General features: G+C 41.6%; 1 protein-coding gene across 1 annotated transcript in view; it reads right to left on the reverse strand.

The window, feature by feature from the left end:
• ERN1 (endoplasmic reticulum to nucleus signaling 1) overlaps window positions 1-544 on the reverse strand; it is a 133,275-nt gene extending 132,731 nt beyond the window's left edge. Inside the window, exon 1 of the mRNA XM_036755920.1 lies at window positions 410-544. Coding sequence (XP_036611815.1) covers window positions 410-478 — 69 coding nt within the window. The 5' untranslated portion in view covers window positions 479-544. The remainder of the gene's footprint in view (window positions 1-409) is intronic.
• Window positions 545-20,124: the final 19,580 nt, after the last annotated feature.

Below are 20,124 nucleotides of genomic sequence, written 5' to 3' on the forward strand. Positions count from 1 at the left end.
GGGGGGCAAACCAGAAGGGTCAGTGACCTGGCAGAAGGGTTCCCCGAACCTGCCCCAAGTCATTCCTCCCTGGCGCCTTCCTGGCAGTCCCAGATCCCTGTGCACAGCCCCCCGCTCTCCGATCTCCCCAGCGCACAGACCCCGCTTTCAGCTCTCCAAGGCGCACAGCCCCAACTCTCCACTCTCCCGGGTCTGCCACCTCCCGCTCTCAGTTCTCCCAGGCGCACCGTCCCCAGTTCTCCGTTCCCCGGGGCGCACCGCTCATGTTCTCTGCTCTCCAGAGCGCACCGACCACGCTCTTAAATATCCCGAGAAAGCTCCCGGCCTGGGCCTTAGCCTAGATTCGATCGCGAAGTGGGGTGGAGGGGACCCTCCTGTCAATCACTCGATCGTTCGTTAGCTCACTCACCCCGGGACCGGGCAGGGGCAAGAGCAGCAGCGCCAGCAGCTGCAGGAGCCGGCGCAGCGGGACCGGCATGGATGCGGGCTCGCCTCTTGCTCCGAGAGGGCAGTGCGGGCGGGTGGGTCGAGGTGGCTGGAACGACGGCAGCACAGCAGCTTCTCCGGTTCAGAGGACACGGGGCTGGCTCACCGGTGGCGACTCCTCCATTCTCGGCCCAATGTGCGCTGTGTCCGGGGCGCTTCTTCCTGTCTGGGCGGAGCCGAACAGCTACCGCCGGCTCCTGCTCCTCCTCCCACTCTTTTTGCCTCCCTCCTGATTATTCCTGGTGCTAGGCATTTGCAGCCCCTGGGCCCTTGGGTGGACCGGACAGTCCTCGGTTGCGAGTGGCCGCACTGTCAGGCCTCAGTTACTTTTATGGAGAAAGGTCAGGATTAAGACCTTCCTTTCCCCACTGCCACGTATGCAGAGCCAAGTCTTGGCTTGCCCTTTTGGGGCAGCTGAGTTCAAGTGCGAATCTTCCCCCAAGACTGCACACCTAGGGGTATCTCCAGGGATTGAATCAATTCTCCATCTGACCTCGGTCTGGGATATAACTCCAGACCCTAGGACTGGTTAGAGCGCTGCCCTAAGAGACTTGGATTCAAATGCTGGCCCTAAATGAAGCCAATTAGCTTTGTGTCAGAAGCTCCCTCAATCTCAGTTTTTTGAAAAGCAAAATGAGGGAATTTAGACAAAGATTTTTACAGTCCCTTCTAGTTCTTATATTCTAGGTTCTATTCCTTTCTTTTTCTCTTCCCCTTCTATTTCTTTTCTCCCCTTCTTTCCCTCTCTTCTCCTCTCCTCTTTCCCCTAGGCTCTAAATCCCAAGATCCTATAGATGCCCATTTTACTAATTCTGTAATATTCCACCCAGTCCACTGCCATACTTTGCCCCCACGTACTACATTCCCCCTTAGCCTGACTTCAATGAGACTTGGCTCACGCAATGGCTGCTACCCAAACTTCTATACAGCAGTCTTCCCTATGCAGTTTTCTATTTCCTGGGCTTGTTTCCCCATGCAGACTGATGAAGGGTACAAATGAGAGAGCTAGGTATTTATTGGAAGGAAGAGAGTCAAGCAGAAACTAGAACTGAAATTGTACTTCTCCCCAGCCTTGTACCCTCAGTAACTCCCACTAAAACTAGGATTGAAGGATTAGAGGTATGGAAGATGAGTCAGAGGGTCAGAGGTCTAGAACTGGAAGGAACCTGAGACCATCCAGTCCAACCTCATTTTACAGATGAGGAAACTAAGAACTAGGGAGATTAAGAACATAAATCAGCATCACTTAGCCAGTAAGTGTCTGAGGTTGGATTTGAACCCAGACCTTCCTGACTCCAAGTCTAGCACTATGCCCCACTGCTTGACCACTTGATTAAATTAAATGAATGAATGACAAATCACATTCAAGTGCCTACCATGTTCCAAGCACTGTGCTAGGTGCCAAGGATACAAATACAAAAGGGGAAACAACATATATAGGGGAGTGGTAGCCAGGGAAGAGGGTTTTTTGGCCTGGGGAGCTGCAGAATAGTGTATGGAACCGTAGGACAGTCTATTGTCACGCCTTCCTCGTCATGCCTTAAAGCAATGGTAGAATCAGATTAATTACTATTCCCAGAGCAAAGGGTATTCAGGGGAAAAGAAGAGATATGCTTATTATAGCAGAGCAGATGTCAAAATGTCAGGGATGGATAGATGTGAAGCATGGTCTGGAGCAGGCTAAATAGAGTGGGTTAGGTGAGTTTGTATTCACTCGCCAATTAGAATGGCTCAGAATCTGGTAGAGCTCCAAAACTGGGGGGTTTGACCAATGGTAGGGAGAAAGGGGGAAGGGAGAAGAGTAGGGTATCATGGATTGTGGCGATCTGGTCAATACAGGTGAGGAGAGGGAAGCAACAGCAAGGCACACTGTCACTAAATGACCGCTCGGGTCTCTCTTCTAGTTCTAAATCTAGGATTCTATGATACTTTCCTCTTGAGATCAACTACACCATAATAGCTGGCATATGCACATGTACACATAGCTCTTTAAGTTTCGCAAAGCACTTCACAAATACTACATTATTTCATCCTCACAACAACCCTAGGAGGCAGATGCTATTATTAGCCCCATTTTACAGATGAGAAAATTGAGGCAAACAGAGCTGAAGTGACTTGCCCAGAGTCACACAGCTAATAAACATCTGAGGCTAAATCTGAATTCAGGTCTTCCTGACTTCTAGCACTCTATCCACCTAGCTGCCCACATCTAATACATAGCTAACTACATCAAGTTACCATGTAGTCCATGGAATATTTTAAACCACAAGAAAGTTTCTGATGCCAATTCTCTTCTATGGAAGGCTTATGGATGAGAATCAGAAAGGAGAGCAGTCAAGGATGGGTTGCATTCTGTCCCTGTGAAGGGAGTACATACCTGAAGTTTGCTAGCAAAAAAAAGGTCTCCCCATTGGGAGACAGATCTTTTTTCTTTCATGGTTCTTTGAGGCATTTTCTCTATTAGTTATTTTTCTACCTCCCCATCTCAGACCAACCAACTCAATTCCACAAACATGAACCACTGACACGGGGGCCCCATGTCATGAGCATGGGATACAGACAGAGTCAAACTTCTGATCAGCTTTTGAACTGCCTCTGTGACCTTGAGCTTATCACAGCTTCCTTAGCTGTATAACGAAGGGGGCTGAGTGATCTCAAAGGTCACTTCTGCCTCCGAATTCATGACCCTTCACCAGATCTCACTAGAGATCATAAACAAGAAATAATAACACAAAACTGACCATATGTATTATGTGAGATTTATGTGACATTTGTACAGGTGGTCATTCTGGAGACTCTGTCATATGTAGTCACACTATGTCTGAGATTAGTGGGTTGTAGCTTTTTCCGTGCAGGGTTTACTGAAGGACGGGCTTTCATCAAATTATTACAGACAACAGAGAATGACAGTTTGGATCTCTAGGAGAGAGTTCTACATTTGTAGTCGGGGATCTGGGTTCAATTTCTGGCTCTCCTACTCGTCATCTGTGTAGCCTTGGGCTAATCACTTCTCCTCTTTGGCTCACAGTTCCCTCATTTGTCAGCAGCCTGAACTTCAAAGAAAACACAAACAGGAATCACAAGCAGGAATTACAAGTAGAAGTTAACACAAATCAACAGACAGGGCTTCTAACTATCTGACCATAACAATATACACATAATCACCAGAGAGAGAAGCACCAATATCTGGATTTTTCAAAGCCAGGAAGGCTCCTTAATGGCTACCCAGAGGATCATCTGGCTACATCACACAAACACTCTTCCCATGAGTTATCCTGAAAGCAAAATTCTAGCCTCAGAGTATATATACACTTCTTCAGGATCAGAGGGCATCACAGCCCTCCAGTTCCAACTGCTCTAACTTTCTACTCTACCCCTTCCTGTTCCACTCATTCAGCAAGCTCCTCCCACCACAGGCTTCATGTAACTTAGGCTTCCATGTGACATAAGCAGGGCACAATGGCCTATTAGTGGGTGAGAAAGATCTTCAAATTTAAATAAAAATACATTAACAATACACCGTCCAGCTCTAAATCTATGATTCTACCATCTTTTTCGTAAGCCTTTTGTAAGATGGGAGGTGAGGGGCCAGAGATACATTGTATACATTATAAACCATAAGAGTGCTGGAGGAAAGAGAATGTTACAATTCTTAGGTTTTTACCTCACATCCAGTGACATGGCAACAATGACAAAAGATGGGAATAGTAGATACTAGAGGAAAAAGAAAGGCATACTAATACGTAGTTGGTGGAGCTGTAGATTGATCCAACCATTCCAGAAAGCAATCTAGTATTATGTTAAGAAAGTGACTAGAATGTTCATACCCTTTAGCCTAGAAATCACATTGCTAAACATATACCCTCAGAGGTTAGAGACAGAAAGAAAGGCCACATGTATATCAAACATATTCATAGAAGTACTTCTTGTGGTAGGTAGTAAGGAATTTGAAACAAAGGAGGTGCCCATCAATTGGGGACTGTCTAAACAAATTATAATGTATTATTACTGAGCCATAAGAAGTGATGAATATGAAGAATTCAGAAAAAACATGAGAAGACATATGCATTAAAGCATACTGAAGTAAATAGAAGTAGGAAAAAATATATACATGATGACAACAATAAATGGAAACAGCAGAAACAAAAAAGAAATTAAGAATGTATAATTATAAGGACTAAACTTGTCCCTAATGAAGAGAAGAGAAAATGCACCTCCTTCCCTTTTTAGAATGACAGAGGTCTTTGGGGGTGGAACATTGCATATGCTGGTTGACATAATGTATTTTTTAAGTTAACTGAACTGTAATTTTTTTCTTTTCCTTTTTTCATTCTTTGTTTCAGAGGATGGTTTTCTGAGAGGGAAGAGAAAGGAGGGATATATTTGAAAATGGAGTTTTCCTTCTCATTCCATTTCTTTCTCCAGCTCATTTTATAGATGAGGAAACTGAGGCAAGCAAGACTAAGTGCCTTGCCCAGGAAGTATCTGAAGCCAGATTTGAACTCAGATAGATGAGTCTTCCTGACTTCAGGCCCAGCATTCTATCCACTAGTGTCACCTAGCTGCTATTTGGAAATGAAGGTGCTATAAAAACAAAAGATAGTGATGCTAATTTTTTTAATCTGTAAAAAAAGAAAAGAAGTGTTATTTGCAAATCAGTTGAAAAAAATAGTGGTACTTGTACCCTCTATTTTCACCTTGTCAGGTGGTTACATGAGATTCCCAGAGTACTGGGACACTAAGGAGGTGGAATTGGGAAAGATAATAAAAAAAATGTGGAGACTTGATCCAATGTCCAACATATCCACATCATGGATCAATTTAGATGCACCTATGCCTAAATTAAATTATAATCTATATAGAGCTTCTGATTACTACCCTCCCTCCCTCCAGGGCACATAGCAATGTGGATAAACCCAAAACACCAATTAAGAGTAAAATACATCCAAGCAAACCTGAGGTCTGTGGTTACATTCATTTTAATAATAATTTGCGAGCAAGGTTATATGTAAATGAAGACCCTGGCACAGTGGAGAAATGCTTTTAGACAATTTTAAGTGAATAGGCTTCATGTGCTAACAGGGAATCCTATCATTCCTGAGCAATCCAGTCATATATACCTAGAGAAGCCTGAAGCAAACAAGCTGGGAGTTAATTTTTTAATTATTACCTTGCCCAGCGTGCAAGCTGAGAACAAGACCCCATGAGGTCAGAGTATGATACTCAAAGAGAAATGGGACTGATGTAGGCCTCTTTAAAGATACCCGTCTCTCCCTACTTGCCACTATTCCACCACATTCCACCTATAAACATAGGGGTTTTGTTTTTTTCTCCCCCTCCTTAAAAAGATGTCTGAGAGAACCTTCTCATTAGGAAATCTTGTAACTCTTTTCAAATTAAAATGTCACTGTGACCTGACTATAAGCACCACAGATGGAACACAAAAGGGAGTGTTGCCTCAGCCAAAGTCATAAATCAGATTTAAATATCCGGGAAAGAAAATGCCAAATAATAGAGTCTTCATCAGGTGAATTAAAGTTGGACTAGTGTTCTTTGTCCAGATCGGCAGGATTTCTACAGCATTAGACATTCTTAGTGAATCAGTAGGTAGCGTGGGATGGGATAATGAGCACGACTGTTCAACCATTCATATTTCTGTGGCCTATCCCCTCAACCCCCACTATTGACTGATTCACCACCTAAACTGGGAGGAAAGTCTCCTGGGTCCTTGGCTGCTTTCCTGGTCTTTTCATATGCAAATGAGTTACTCAAAGCTTCATATCCCTTTAGAAGGTAAGAATGAGCCAACTCAAAATTTTAAGTCATTTACTAGGTATGAAATGATCCACTAAAATGTGAGATTGCCCTTCATAAGGCAAAACTGCAGTTTGAATGGGATGGGATATACCTTTTCATCAGAATTTTTCATCTACCCAACAGAACTGCTCTTACACCTGAGCTTCACTTTCCTAGGTAACTGATGGGTTTTTGCAGGCAACGGTTTCATTGCCGATCAGTCCTTTCAGTCGTGTCTGACTTTTCATGACCCCATTTGGGGTTTTCTTGGCAGAGATACTGGAATGGTTTGCCATTTCCTTCTCCAGCTCATTCTACAGACAAGGGAATCGAGGCAAACAGGGTTACGTGGCTTGTCCATGGTCACACACCTAGTAAGTGTCTTAGGTCAAATTTGAACTCAGGTCTTCCTAACTGCTGGCCCAGCACTCCATCCACTGCACTAGCTGCCCTGTGAAGGAGTGTATTTCAATAAAGAGGATCATACTCATATCCAAAGTCACAACATTGCTTCCTAGTACTCAGGCCAAATCATAACCTATTGTATAGTTACTGAGTAACAGAGCTCCTGCTTAACTCTGGAATCCCTTGATACGGGCAGGCCACTGTGCCTACAGCAAATTTAGTGGAGCAGAACGTGTGGGAGTGGTAAAGGAGAACAATCACATAGAAGCCACTCATCCAATAAGTATCATCTCATTAGAAAGGGTTGGCCTGACCCCTTGAGAATGTCACAATGCAAAAAAAAAAAATCAAACAGAAAAAAAAGGGGGGCAGTTAGGTGGCACAATGAGTAGGGTACCGGTCCAGGAGTCAGGAGGACCTGAGTTCAAATCTGGCCTCAGACACTTGACACACTTACTAACTGTGTGACCTTGGGCAAATCACTTAACCCCAATTGCCCTGACTTCCCCCCTGCAAAAAAAAAAATCAAACAGAGAATGTCACAATTCACCCCACACCTTGAAGCTCCTGAAAGGGAATCATCACAGCAAAGACGTACATTGATTTTGGCACATGGGAAAGGTGTTATTTATGTTATTTATGGCTCTGATTCCAAGTTTAGCGTCAGATATTTGAGTTCTAAGTAGGCATGTTGTTCATTCTTCCCTTTCAAAGAGGATCAGTGACATCACAGGGAGATGTCTTGACTTGTGAGTGAATTGGGTTTAATTGAGGCAGTTGTACAAAGTCCTCAGCCTCACTCTCTCTTCCAGGCTCATTGAAGTCCAGTGGCAAGGAAAAAGTCAGGATGACCGGTGAAGGCCTGGGACGTGGTGGATGACCTTGGCATCTCTGATGTCTGACCAAGCTCTAAGCTTTCCACAGTGCCTGCTTCAGGTGCCTTCGTGGTCATTGGAACAAATTATTCTCATCTGCCCATCCCACTGGGGGGAAGTCTTCACATGTTTGGGGTAGATATCCCCCTACCACACCAACAGGTTTGAGGCCTTTCAATCACCCTCAACCTGTTTTAGCCTGTTTGCCAAGGCACTAGCAATCAAATTAGACTATTGAAGGCAATGCCTGACTCATGCCAGTCTGGTAGTTCAGATTTGAATTAGAAAGAAACAAGATGCTTATAAATTATTTAACACCTAACTAAAAGAGGCTTACCTGTCCATAGCATGGAAAGGATACAGCACTGGTTCAGGTACAGGTAGTTCCTCTTATCTTCATATATAAATACATCTGGTTAATACAGTATAATGTTGTTGTTTGTCCTTCATACTCAAAGAAGACCAATGATATCATAATGTTGGGGTCAGGGTACAATTGTGCCTGATTAGTTCAATACTAGCTCAAAAGGCGCTACTACAGGTCAGGCAAAAATAGTCCATATGAACATTTGGAAATGGAGATGACTCTAAATGTGTACATCCCATGTTTTTTTTTGAGCTATTGCAAATCTGCTTTGCTCATAGAGCATAGCACCTTCTTTGATGTGGGCACACCATGATGGGTGGTCTTGTGCCAGTGTCTCCCATATCTCACAAGCGATTCCAAAATTCTCCAGAGAGACCTTGAGAGTGTCCTTTTTTAAAAAATATTTTTATTTTATTTTGAACTTAAGAAATAAATAAGCATTTCCATAACAGTAGAAGTAAAAAAAGATGATTGCATATGAAACTGCAAATCTATTTATGAACAACTTGGTATTCCTTCTAAATGTGTAATAAAGTTATCATGTAACTTTTTTTTTCTTTTTACCTTCCCTCCCCACCCTAGAGATAGCTACCATTAGACACACACACACACACACACACACACACACACACACATGCATGCACATGGAATATGTAAAATCATTCTATGCATACTTCTATTTATCAGTTCTTTCTCTGGATGCAGATAGAGTCCTTCATAGGTCCCTTGTAGTTAATTTGAATATTTATAATAATTTATAAAAGATACTGGAGTAGTTTGCCATTTCCTTCTCCAGCTCATTTTACAGATGAAGAAACTGAGGCAAACAGGGTTTAGTGACTTGCCCAGTGTCACACAGCTAGTAGTTTCCGAGGGTAGATTAGAACTTGAGAAGATGAGTCTTCCTGCCTCCAAGCTCTGTCCACTGCACCACTTAGTCCCAAAAGACTGAGTCCCAAATCTTGACAATCTTATCCACGTGGTAAGCAATGCCAAATCTTCATGGTTCACATCAGCTCTTCTAATGTAAAATTTTGTCACAGAGCAGGAGTAGCACATCACGGTGATAAGACAGATGATAACACTTAGGGCACAGTCACCAGTTCTCATCATGGTTCAGGGTCATCTGTAGAAAGGTAGCTGAGAGATCATGACCCTCATGAATGCAGCTTGGCCTGCTGCTAATGTCACTACCCAGGCTCTCTTGGTACCACCACCTTCAAATTAAGTGTTCCTCAGCTCACCAGCCAGGACAGGACATCCCCTTCCCTAGGAACCCCATGGGAGGTCAAACAAAATTTCTGCCCCTTTAGAAGTCCAACCTTGGTTGTCAAGGGAATAATGACAAAGGTGTTATTTAGCAGGAGGGCAAATCTCTTTCCCTAAGATGGAGAGAAAAGGCCATTTTTCCATTTGGGAGTAGGTCAAGGACTAAATATTCAAATTGGCATGAGGGGCCCTGTCAAACAGAAATAGCTGCTCATATTTAAGTGGAAGGATCATATGGTTCCATGTCCAGCACCGCATGACACTGCAGCCCCCATGCTCAGATTGGTAACAGACCCACTTCCCAACCTATTCCAGGCTTCGGTCTGGTTGTTTCATTCAGTGGAAAGCATATAATGCTCTGATATTTACTAATACATCCTACAAACAACTATATGTGGTAGGAGCCATCCTCTAAAAATCCTCCCCCAAAGAAGAATCTATATAATTTTCCAGTCTTGTTCTCTCCAGGCCTCAGACTACTCAGCCACAAACACAGCCACCACCAGGTAGGAGAATAGACAAAGAATTTATTTCTCAAGGCTCTCTCATAGACCAGGCATGCAACTCACGACTAAACCCATTGGGAGGACTTGCCAGGGCTGTCATTCTTGGGGCATCCATCCCAGATTCCTAGATTAGGAACCCCTGAAGTCCAGTCATTTCCTTTCTTGTAGCAGACACAAATGTTATTGAACCAGGCAGAACAGGAACCAGATTCTCATCGGCCGGGGTCATGGGGCTAGCAGAGAAGTCACTTAACTTCCATTTGCTTTAGTTTCCTCAACTGTAAAACACTCATAGTAATGTTATTATGAGGATCATATAATCTAATATCTGTAAAAAGCACTTAGTACTATGACTGGAACGTAGTAGGTGGTATATAAATACTTATTTTCTTTCTTCTGTTCCCCTGGAGGCAGGTAGATGGCTCAGTGGATACAGCACTGGGCCTCACTTAAAGAAGACTTGAATTCAAATGCAACCTCAGACACTTACTAGCTGTGTGATCCTAGACAAGTCACTTAACTTCTGTTTGCCTTAATCCACTAGAGAAGGAAATGGCAAACCACTCCTGTACCTTTGCCAATAAAACCCTCTTAGACAGAATGGCCCACAGGGTTACAAAGAGCCAGACACAGCTGAACAACAATAACCCTTCCCTTAATGTCTGAAATCCTCTCAGAGTTTAGGGAACGCAGTCCTACCCCAAACTCTACACACTCCATTCCAAGCCTTTTGATAGAATTCCAAGAGATGAGTGACTGGGGTAAATACAATAATTCAAATGTTTCTTGAGCCCCTCAGTAGTTCATTCTCTACCAAAAAAAAAAAAAACAAAAAAACTAGGCATGAGCCTTGAGTCAAACAGTAAAGAATATGATTAGGACAGAATAGAAAAGTAAATAATAGGAGAAGATTAATCAGCAGACTCATCCTTAAGCCTTCTCCTGACTATAGACAAAGAAATAGGGTATAATTTAGTGGAGAAGGGAGTTCTCTCCCACACTCCTAGGTGAGGAAATGTAATTGTGTTTGTGATGACTTTCATGTCACCATCTCCCAGAAACCATATGTAAAGTTCTTTGAAAACCTCAAAGCACTAAATATTAGTAGTAATCGTTCCTACTCCTGTTCCCACCACCACCACTGACATGGTACCTGGACACTGCTGTTCCATGTCACCTCCTCAGCTACTACTGCTCACTCCCCTTCCCCAGCCATCGACCATTGAAGCTCCAGTCTTCCTATACAGATGACCCCTTTTTGCGCCTCTGAAGCTTCCATTTGATCTTTCTCTACCATGCTACTGCTGTCATCTACTGTACTGTAATATCTGAGAGGAGAGTATACCTTTTCTGTGACGCTCCCCAGGTCAAGAAGCCTTGGTATCATACATACAAAAAAGACTTGGGCAGCTCTCCAAATCTTTGCTTTTTAGATCAGTGGAAAGTCCTCCTTACTCCTGACAGTGTTGGGGTCTTTTTTCATGCCCCTGGCAGCTGGCATCTGAGGCATGCTAATGGCTTGGAGTTTCCATCTGCCCCAAGGGGGCACTTGGCCGCTTTGGAAGGGGAGAGGAGAAACAGGCAACTTTTGCCCTCAATTCCTGCCAATATGACATACATTGGGTTCCCACCTTACAATTCTGTAGCATTATATTGTTATATATGTTACCTTTTCATTCCTGATAGACTGTAAGTTTCTTGAGGGTAGAGACTGGAACTTAACAATCTTTGTATCTCTCACAGCCTCTAACAGACTGTTTTTCACATTAGTCATTCATAATAAATGGTTGTTTCCCATCATCATTCTTGCTCCTTCCATAACAAGTCACATCAATATAAACGAACTCAAAATACCAATCAAGAGTGAGATAGGGTTATGATAAAATGGGAAACCAACATCAGTTATAAACTAATATAAATGGAGATGCTTTACATGACAGTTTTGAAACGTTTTCCTAATGAAAGACAGCTAGGTGGTGCAGTGGATAGAGTGCCAGACCTGAAGTCAGGAGGACTTGAGTTCAAATCTGATCTCAGACATTTACTAGCTGTGTGACTCTGGGCAAGTCACTTAACCCTGTTTGCCTTAGTTTCTCATCTGCAAAATGGGCTGGACAAGGAAATAGAAAACCCCTCCAGGATTTTTGCCAAGAAAACCCCAAATAGCGTCAAGATGAGTAGGACACAACTGAAAATGACTCAACAACAACCTACTAATGAAGAAGAAGGCCTTGTCTGGGGCTTGGAGGGCAGGAATGACAATTATTTACTTTCTATTTTTTCTACTGTCTATTATACTGCATTAGACAGAATAGATGCTTAATATAGATTTGTTGAATGAATAAATGACCACTCCAAATTTAAAAAAAGCAGATCTATTTTTGGAAGTATTTTCCCCCAGTTTATTAATTTATTTATTTTTAGTTTTCAACATTCACTTCCATAAGCTTTAAATTTTCTCCCCCTCCTCCCCTCCCAAATGCAGCATGCATCTGATATGGGCTCTACACATACATTCCTATTAAACATATTTTCACATTAGTCATGTTGCATAGAAGAATTATAATGAATGGGAGAAGCCATGAGAAACAAAACAAAACAAAAAAGAAAATAGTCTGCTTCGCTCAGCATTCTGACTCCATAGTTCTTTCTCTGGATGTGGATGGCATTTTCCATCATGAGTCCTTTGAAAATGTTTTAGGTCCTTGCATTGCTGAGATGGGCTAAGTCTGTTGAAATAGTCCTTGCACACTGTGGCTGTTAGTGTATACAATGTTCTCCTGGTTCTGCTCACTTCACTCAGCATCAGTTCATATAAGTCTTTCCAAGTTTTTCTTATATAGCACAATAGTATTTTAATATATTCATATACCATAACTTGTTCATCCATTCCCCAAATGATGGGCATCCCCTCAATTTACAGTTCTTGACCGCCACAAAGAGAGCTGCTATAAATATTTTTGTACATGTGGGTCCCTTTCCCATTTTTATGATCTCTTTGGGATACAGCCCTATTAGTGGTATTGCTGGCTCAAAGGGTATGCACATTTTTTAGACCTTTAGGCATAGTTTTTGAAGTATTTTTAAATAAAATCCACTAAAGGGAGAGTATTTTATCACTAGTAGAGTGGAGGCTTCCCTCTTCCTGACAACATAAATTCTATGTTGAGTTCAGTATAGTTTGAGGAGAGGAGAGAAAGATGCTGATAAAGTTCTTCATTGTGTGAACCTCATTTTATCTTAGCAAATCTCACCCTCTAGTGGGAGCTATCATACCACTTGCTTTAAAAAACAAAACAAAAAAACCAATCTTTGGGTTTGCAGCTAACCTTAGAAATCTAATTAAGAGGCTAAAAGGGACTTAGAGGTCATCAAGACTAAGCTGTAATTAGTTTCTAGGGAGAGATTTTCAACGAAGCACAGTTAAAGATTGGTGTTCTCTGAAGAGGAGGACTTCAAAGACCATTAAAGCCAAATTGGAAAGGAAAGTGATGAATAAGAGCTTCAGAAGGGGCAGGAAGAGATACATACAAACATGGCTCCATCATAATAAAATGGATTCCATTTTTTTCAGTTATGTTAGCACTGGTCTTTCTGGAAGTGTTTTATTGACAACCAGGGCTGGGGGGTATGTAGAGCTCAAAGAAGCAAGAGTTGAGTTTTTAACAATCTGATTCTTCTCACCAAATCCTGTGTAATTATAAAGACCGAGCTTTCCCTGAAGAAGAAGTGAGAAAATGTACCTCTTTCCTTCCAGTGGAGAAGTGGGGGACAAAGAGTGTGACATATACTGCCAGGTGTGGTCATTGAGTCAATTGGTTTTTGCCTAACTAGTTTTTTCTTTTTCTTTTTTTACAATGGGAAGGGGGAAGGGAAGAGAATGATTGGTTGTCATCCTTTGTACTCTAAGAGGACCAAAATGACATCACTATGTTGGAATCAAGGTACAGTGTGTCCAACTGTGGCTGTTCAGATCAATATGAGCTTAGAATGCTCTACCGTAGGTCAGGCACAAAAAGTCCATGTGAACATTTGGAGTGGAGATGGCTCTAAATTAGCACATCTCATGATTCTTTTGAACTACTGCAATTCTGCTTTGCTCATAGAGCACAATGCCTTCTTTGATGTGGGCACACCATGCTGGGCGATCTTGTGCCAGTGTCTCCCATGTCTCACAACCAATTCCAAAATTCTTCAGAGACACCTTGAGAAGGTCCTTGTATTGCTTCTTCTGACCTTGAGGTGAGCACTTACTTGCCTGGTCTGAGTTCTCTGTAAAATAGTCTTTTAGGCAAATGTACATTTGACATTCAAACAAGGTGGCCAGCCCGTTGGGAGTTGTGCTCTCTGAAGCAGAGTTCAAATGCTTGGCAGTTTAGCTTGAGAAAGAACCTCCTTGTCCCATACCTTATCTTATTGTCTGGGACCTTATCTTGCCAAGTGTCTTCAGAATCTTCCTAAGACAATTCAAATGGAAGCAATCCAATCTCCTGGCGTGGTCCTGGTATACTGTCCAGGTTTCACAGGCATGTGGCAACAAAGTCAGTGTAGACCTTCCGAATGTAATGCCGTATAATACCTCTTTGGTCCCACATTTTCCTTTAGAACCTTCCAAACATTAAACCAGCTCTGGCAATGTGTGCCTCAATCTCGACACCTATGTGTACTTCCCTGAAATGTATGCTGCCAACGTAAGTGAACAACTCCACAGCATTCAAAATTTCTCCATTTGCTGTAACCGATGGTTCCACATATGGATGGTGGCAGATGGAGAACCTCTATCTACTTGGTGTTAATTATTAGCCCAAAATTAGCACAAGCAGCAGAGAATCCATCCACACATTGTTGCATCTCTGCCTCAGAGGCTGCACTGAGGGCACAATCATCTGTGAACAGAAAGTCATGCACCAACTCCCCCTCCTCTCCATTTTTACAATGGGAATGGGAAAAGAAAGGAATAAGTGTGTATAAATAGCACCTACTCTGTGCCAAGCATTTTTACACATATTATCTCCTTTGATCCTTCCTGCAATCCTGAAAGATAGGTGCTATCTTTATCCCTATTTCACACTTGGGAAAAAAGGAGACAAATGGCAAACAGGGTTAAGTGACTTGCCCACAGTCACATAACTAAAGTGTCTGCGTCCACATTTTAATTCAGGACTTCCTGACTCCAGGCCCAGCTCTTTCTCCAGTGTATAATCAGCTCCCTATGATAGGAGGCTTACTAGGGGTGTAGGAGGCTAGAGAGAGAGAGGTGAAACTGGAAATTACTGTTACATAAAAACAAAAGACAGCAATCCAACTTAGTACATTTTTTAAAAAGCATAATTCTTTTCCTTCTTCTAGTGTTTAAGGGAAATAAAATTGTAAAAACACAAACCATTTTATTTATATATGAATTGGCATTTCTGTTCTAAAATGACTGTATTTGAAACTTCAATAGAATTCTATTATAAATATACTCTATTGCTCTCTTGTATTTTTATAGCAGATCTTTCCCATTATAACACAGAGAGCGTACACTGCCTCGTACCCTGATAGCAGGACTAAAATGAGATTCTACCACAAGCTAACTTGATTTTGAGAAAGTATAGAAAAGGAAGATATTCTCATGAAACTGGGGAGGTAGGAGTTTCCTCTATGCCATGCAGAGCAGCTAGCAATGGGTGGAGTGCCTGGAGTCATGAAGACCTAAGTTCAAATTTGGCCCAAGACACTTACTAGCTGTATGACCCTGGGCAAGTCACTTTGCCTGTTTGCCTCAGTTTCCTCATCCGGAAAATGAGCTGGAGAAAGAAATGGCAAATCAGTCCAGTTATCTCTGCCAAGGAAACTCCAAATAGGGCCATGAAGAATAGGATGCCACTGAAATGGCTGAACAACAACTATGCTGTATGCCCTGCTAAGTGTTGGGGATCTAAAGAAAGGCAGAAATAGTCCCTGCCCTCAAGGAGCATACATTCTAAAGGGGGAGAAAACATGTAAATAACAAGGTAATATATAATAAGTATGGGCTAGATGGAAGATAATCTCAGAGGGAAAGGCATTAGAAACTAGAAGAGGGGTCCCATGGAAGGCTTCCTACAGGAAGTAGGACTTGGGTAGAGGCTTGAAGAAAGGCAGAGAAACCAAGAGGTGGAAGTGAAGGGGAAGAGGATTTAGGTACAGAGATTAGGCAGTATGAAGGCATGGAAGCAAGGGATAGAGTGTCCTGTTTGAGGACCTACTAGTAGGCCAGTGGAGCTGGACCACAGAATGTGTGGAGGGGAGTAAAGTGTGAGAAGACTGGAAAGGCAAGATGAGGTCAGTTTATGGAGATCTTTTAAGAGCATAACAGAGCTTATATTTTATTCTGAAGGTAATAGAGATCCGCTGGAGCTCACCGAGCAGGGAGTTGATGTGGTCACTCATGCTTTAGAGAAATCACTTTATGGGGCACTAGGTGGTGCAGTGCATAGAGTGCTGGGTCTGGAGTCAGGAAGACTCATCTTCCTGAGTTTGCATCTGCCCTGAGACACTTACCAGCTGTGGGACCTTGGGCAAGTCACTTAACCCTGTTTGCCTCAGTTTCCTCATCTATAAAATGAGCTGGAGAAGGAAATGGCAAACTACTTCAAGGAAAAAAAAAACCAAGAAAGGCCCAAAGGGGGTCATGAAGAGTCAGCCCATTAGTTTTTTGGGCCCATTTTATTTATTTTGGAGGGGGAGGGCAGGGCAATTGGGGTTAAGTGACTTGCTCGAGGTCACACAGCTAGTAAGCGTGTCAAGTGTCTGAAGCCGGATTTGAACTCAGGTCTTCCTGACTCCAGGGCTGGTGCTCTACTCACCGGGCCACCCATGCAAAGTTTAAGCCTATTGCATTTCATTTTATAGGATACACTGCCCCCCCCTACCAAAAGACTTGTAAACAAAGGCAGAAAAGCAAACATATTAAACAAATCCTTCATAATCACAACTCACTAAATGTTAAAATCCAAAAAGGGCATTTAAAGAAAAGATTCAAACAAGTGTATATTAAATAATGTAATTCTAAAAAACATACGGAAACAACAATAGATAATTTCATCGAAGAAAATGTCAAAAATGAAATAACTCGCCTAAACTTTTTGGGATGCTGCCAAAGCAGCCGTTGGGGGAAATTTTATATCTTTAAACATTTTGATCAACAAAATAGGTGAAGACTTCCTGCCAACATGGCCACCTCAATGGAGGCAGACTACCTAGTTCTTCCATACCCACTCCAACAAAAACCTGAAATTCATAAGACTGCATAACAATCATGAAGTTGAATGAAAAACTTCAGTTCCCTAACCTTTTCCATTTGGGGAGCAACATCAGGGATGTTCTGCTCATGAAGTCAGGCCCCTCACACTAGGAAGACTCCCCAAATTACTGCAAATCCAGAGGGAGGAAAATATAGGAGTAAGAGGAACAGTAAGCAAAATAAATTCCTGATGCTGAAGGGAAGATTAAATGGAAAAAAAGAAATGAATGAGCCTCTAAGGGGATGCCTGTCAGTTGAGGAATGACTGAACAAATCGTGGCATATGAATGTAGTGGGATATTATTGCTGTCTAAGAAATGACAAAAGAGATGATTTCAGGGGATTCTGGGTAGCATTGACTGATGATGCACAGGGAAGTGAGCAGAGCTGGGAGAGCATTCTATACAAGGAGAAGGGAGAGGGGGAGAGAAGAGAAGGCAACAGCATTAAGTTCCTTCTCTGGGCTAGGAACTAAAGGCTCAGGTCTTCACAAATATTACCTTGTTTGATCTCACCACAACCTGGTGAGGCAAAACCTATCAATATTCATGTTTTACCCTTGAGGAAAGGAAGGCAGACAGATTGTGATTTGTCTAGGCTCACACAGCTAGTAAGTAACTTTGAGGCTGGATTTGAATTTGGGTCTTCTAGACTCCAAGCCCATGCCTCTACCTACAATACCACCCAGCTTACTGTACAACATTGTCAAAAAGCAGTAACAAAAACCCAATTTTGAAAGACTTAAGAATTCTGGTCAATTTAGTCTCCTGAGGACCTATAATGGAACATGTTATCGCCATCTGACAGAGATATGATTACCTCAAGGTAGAGAGATACACATTTTTGGACAGGATCAATGTATGAATTTGTTTTGCTTGACTATATTTATACAAGGGGTTTTTTACTTTCTCTTCGATTTTCTAATTGAGAAGGCAGTAGAGCAGGAGTTAGCAATCTTGATGAAAAACAAAAGAGGACCATTTAAACATTTTTATTTTTAATGCCTAGAGAAGAACAGAAGGAAGCATAGATCAAAAGGACAGTTTTCTAACGTAAGATATGGAATTTTCTGTTTAGATCTACTGATCTAAACAGAAAATTTCACACAGATTTTTATATATAATATATACACACATATATTCATATATAGGTATATATCTACATATACACACACATACATAAACAAACAAGATGAAGTAGACATTCATAATTTCACAGACTATTCTGTTCTACCGTGTAAATGGAAATGTTTGTGGTTTTTTTTGAGGGGATAAACTTCAAAATAAAAAACAGAATGACAAAAGAGAGAAAAAACAGATCAGTGATTTGAGGATGCAACTAAAAAACAAACAAGAAAAGCAGCATGGGGAGCCTCTTGGCTTTGTTTCCATCCTTAATTTCTGCTCCCCTTCCTCCTCAGGGTTGAGCAAAGGATAGATTTGGCCTGGCTTGTCTCACATTCTCTATGTTTTTAGTCTTTCTCTCCCTTCCTCTTTATTAGAAAAATTTCCATGTATGGATATCCTGGGAATTGGTCCAATCAACAGAATATTATCTACAAACAAGACCATCTGGAGTACCTCGCCATCTTAATGGTTCTAAATCTAGGATCCCTTGACCAGGGAGTCCATGGATGGATTTCTGACAGTCTGTAATTTTTTTTATATATATTTGATAACCAAATTAATAAAATTGGTTTCCTTTGTAACCATATGTATTTATTTTATACATTTAAAAATATTCTGAAAAAGGGTTCCTAGGGTTTACCAGCCTGCCAAAGGGGTCCAAAAGGGAGAAGGATGAAAGATGGAATGTCCTGTGTGATATTGGGAAGCCAGTTTGAATAGAATCTAGTGGAATACATATGTATATATGTGTATATACAACATATATACATATAGTTGTATATCCACACATAATACATACATGCATCTTCATGTATATATGTATATGCATATGTACACATACATATATACAGTATGTATATATATACACATTGTAATGATAATGCTACTTGCCGCTACTGTGGCTGTGTAAGGTCAATAACACCAGCACACAGGAGGGCTGCTAGCACAGGTTCTTTGATCTGTTTTTCTTTTTCTTTTTTTTTTTTTTAATTTTTTTTTTCTTTATTTATTTTTAGTTTACCACACACGGTTCTACATAGTTTTGAGTTCCAGTTTTTCTCCCCTTCCTCCCCCCTCCCTCCCCAAGACGGCATGAAGTCTCATATAACTGTCATGTATAACTTCGCATTGTATTAATTTATGCTCTAGTCAAGTCGTGGAGAAGAATTTTGACCAATGGAATGAATCATGAGAAAGAAGAAACAGAAAAAAAAAAAAAAAAAAACCAAAAAAAAAACCCCAAAACCAAAAACAAAAGAGAAGCAGAAAAGGCGAGCATGTAGTGTGCCTCAGTCTGTATTCAAACTTCGCAGTTCTTTCTCTGAAAGAAGATAGCATTCTCCCTTTGATCTGTTTTTCTAAGGAAAGCAACTTAAAGGGGTCAACAATCTCACTTTAATCAAACATACATATATAATTCACTTAGTTCAGGGGAAAAAGTCAGCACCTTGAACTTCAGAGCAAATACAAACAGAAATTACAAAGAGAAAAAATATACACAGAGCAAATAACACAAATCAACACACATAGCTGTCTGATCAAAGCATACATAGTTACCAGAGAGAGAAGCACCAACATCTTCGTTTTAGAAGCTGGGGGGTTCCTTAATGACTACCCAAAGTCTCCACACCACCACTCTTCCAATGAGTGAGTTTCAAACAAAATGGTAACCTCAGAGTGTATATACACTTCTTCAGGGTCAGAATACTTCACACTTCTGGAGGGCTTCACAGCTCTCCTGACCTAATTAGCAAAAGGGTGTGGGACTTGTACAAACAAAGACAAGACTCACTAAAAGGCACTTGATTGCCTTGGTGCTAAGAAGCACTCCAAAAGAAAAAAACAGTAAAAAGTCCCACTTTGCTTGCCCTTACACACATATATACACACATACTATGCACTCACCTTCTAGAAAAGTAATTTGGAATTAAAATGTGAAAGTCTTCAAAAGCCAACAGAGCAGTTCATATTTCATCCCAGAAGTAAAAGACAGCTCCTGAGTTTTAACAAGGAGGGGAATAACATT

Source organism: Trichosurus vulpecula, chromosome 4, assembly GCF_011100635.1.
Source record: "Trichosurus vulpecula isolate mTriVul1 chromosome 4, mTriVul1.pri, whole genome shotgun sequence".
In the NCBI taxonomy this organism is placed as follows: Eukaryota; Metazoa; Chordata; class Mammalia; order Diprotodontia; family Phalangeridae; genus Trichosurus; species Trichosurus vulpecula.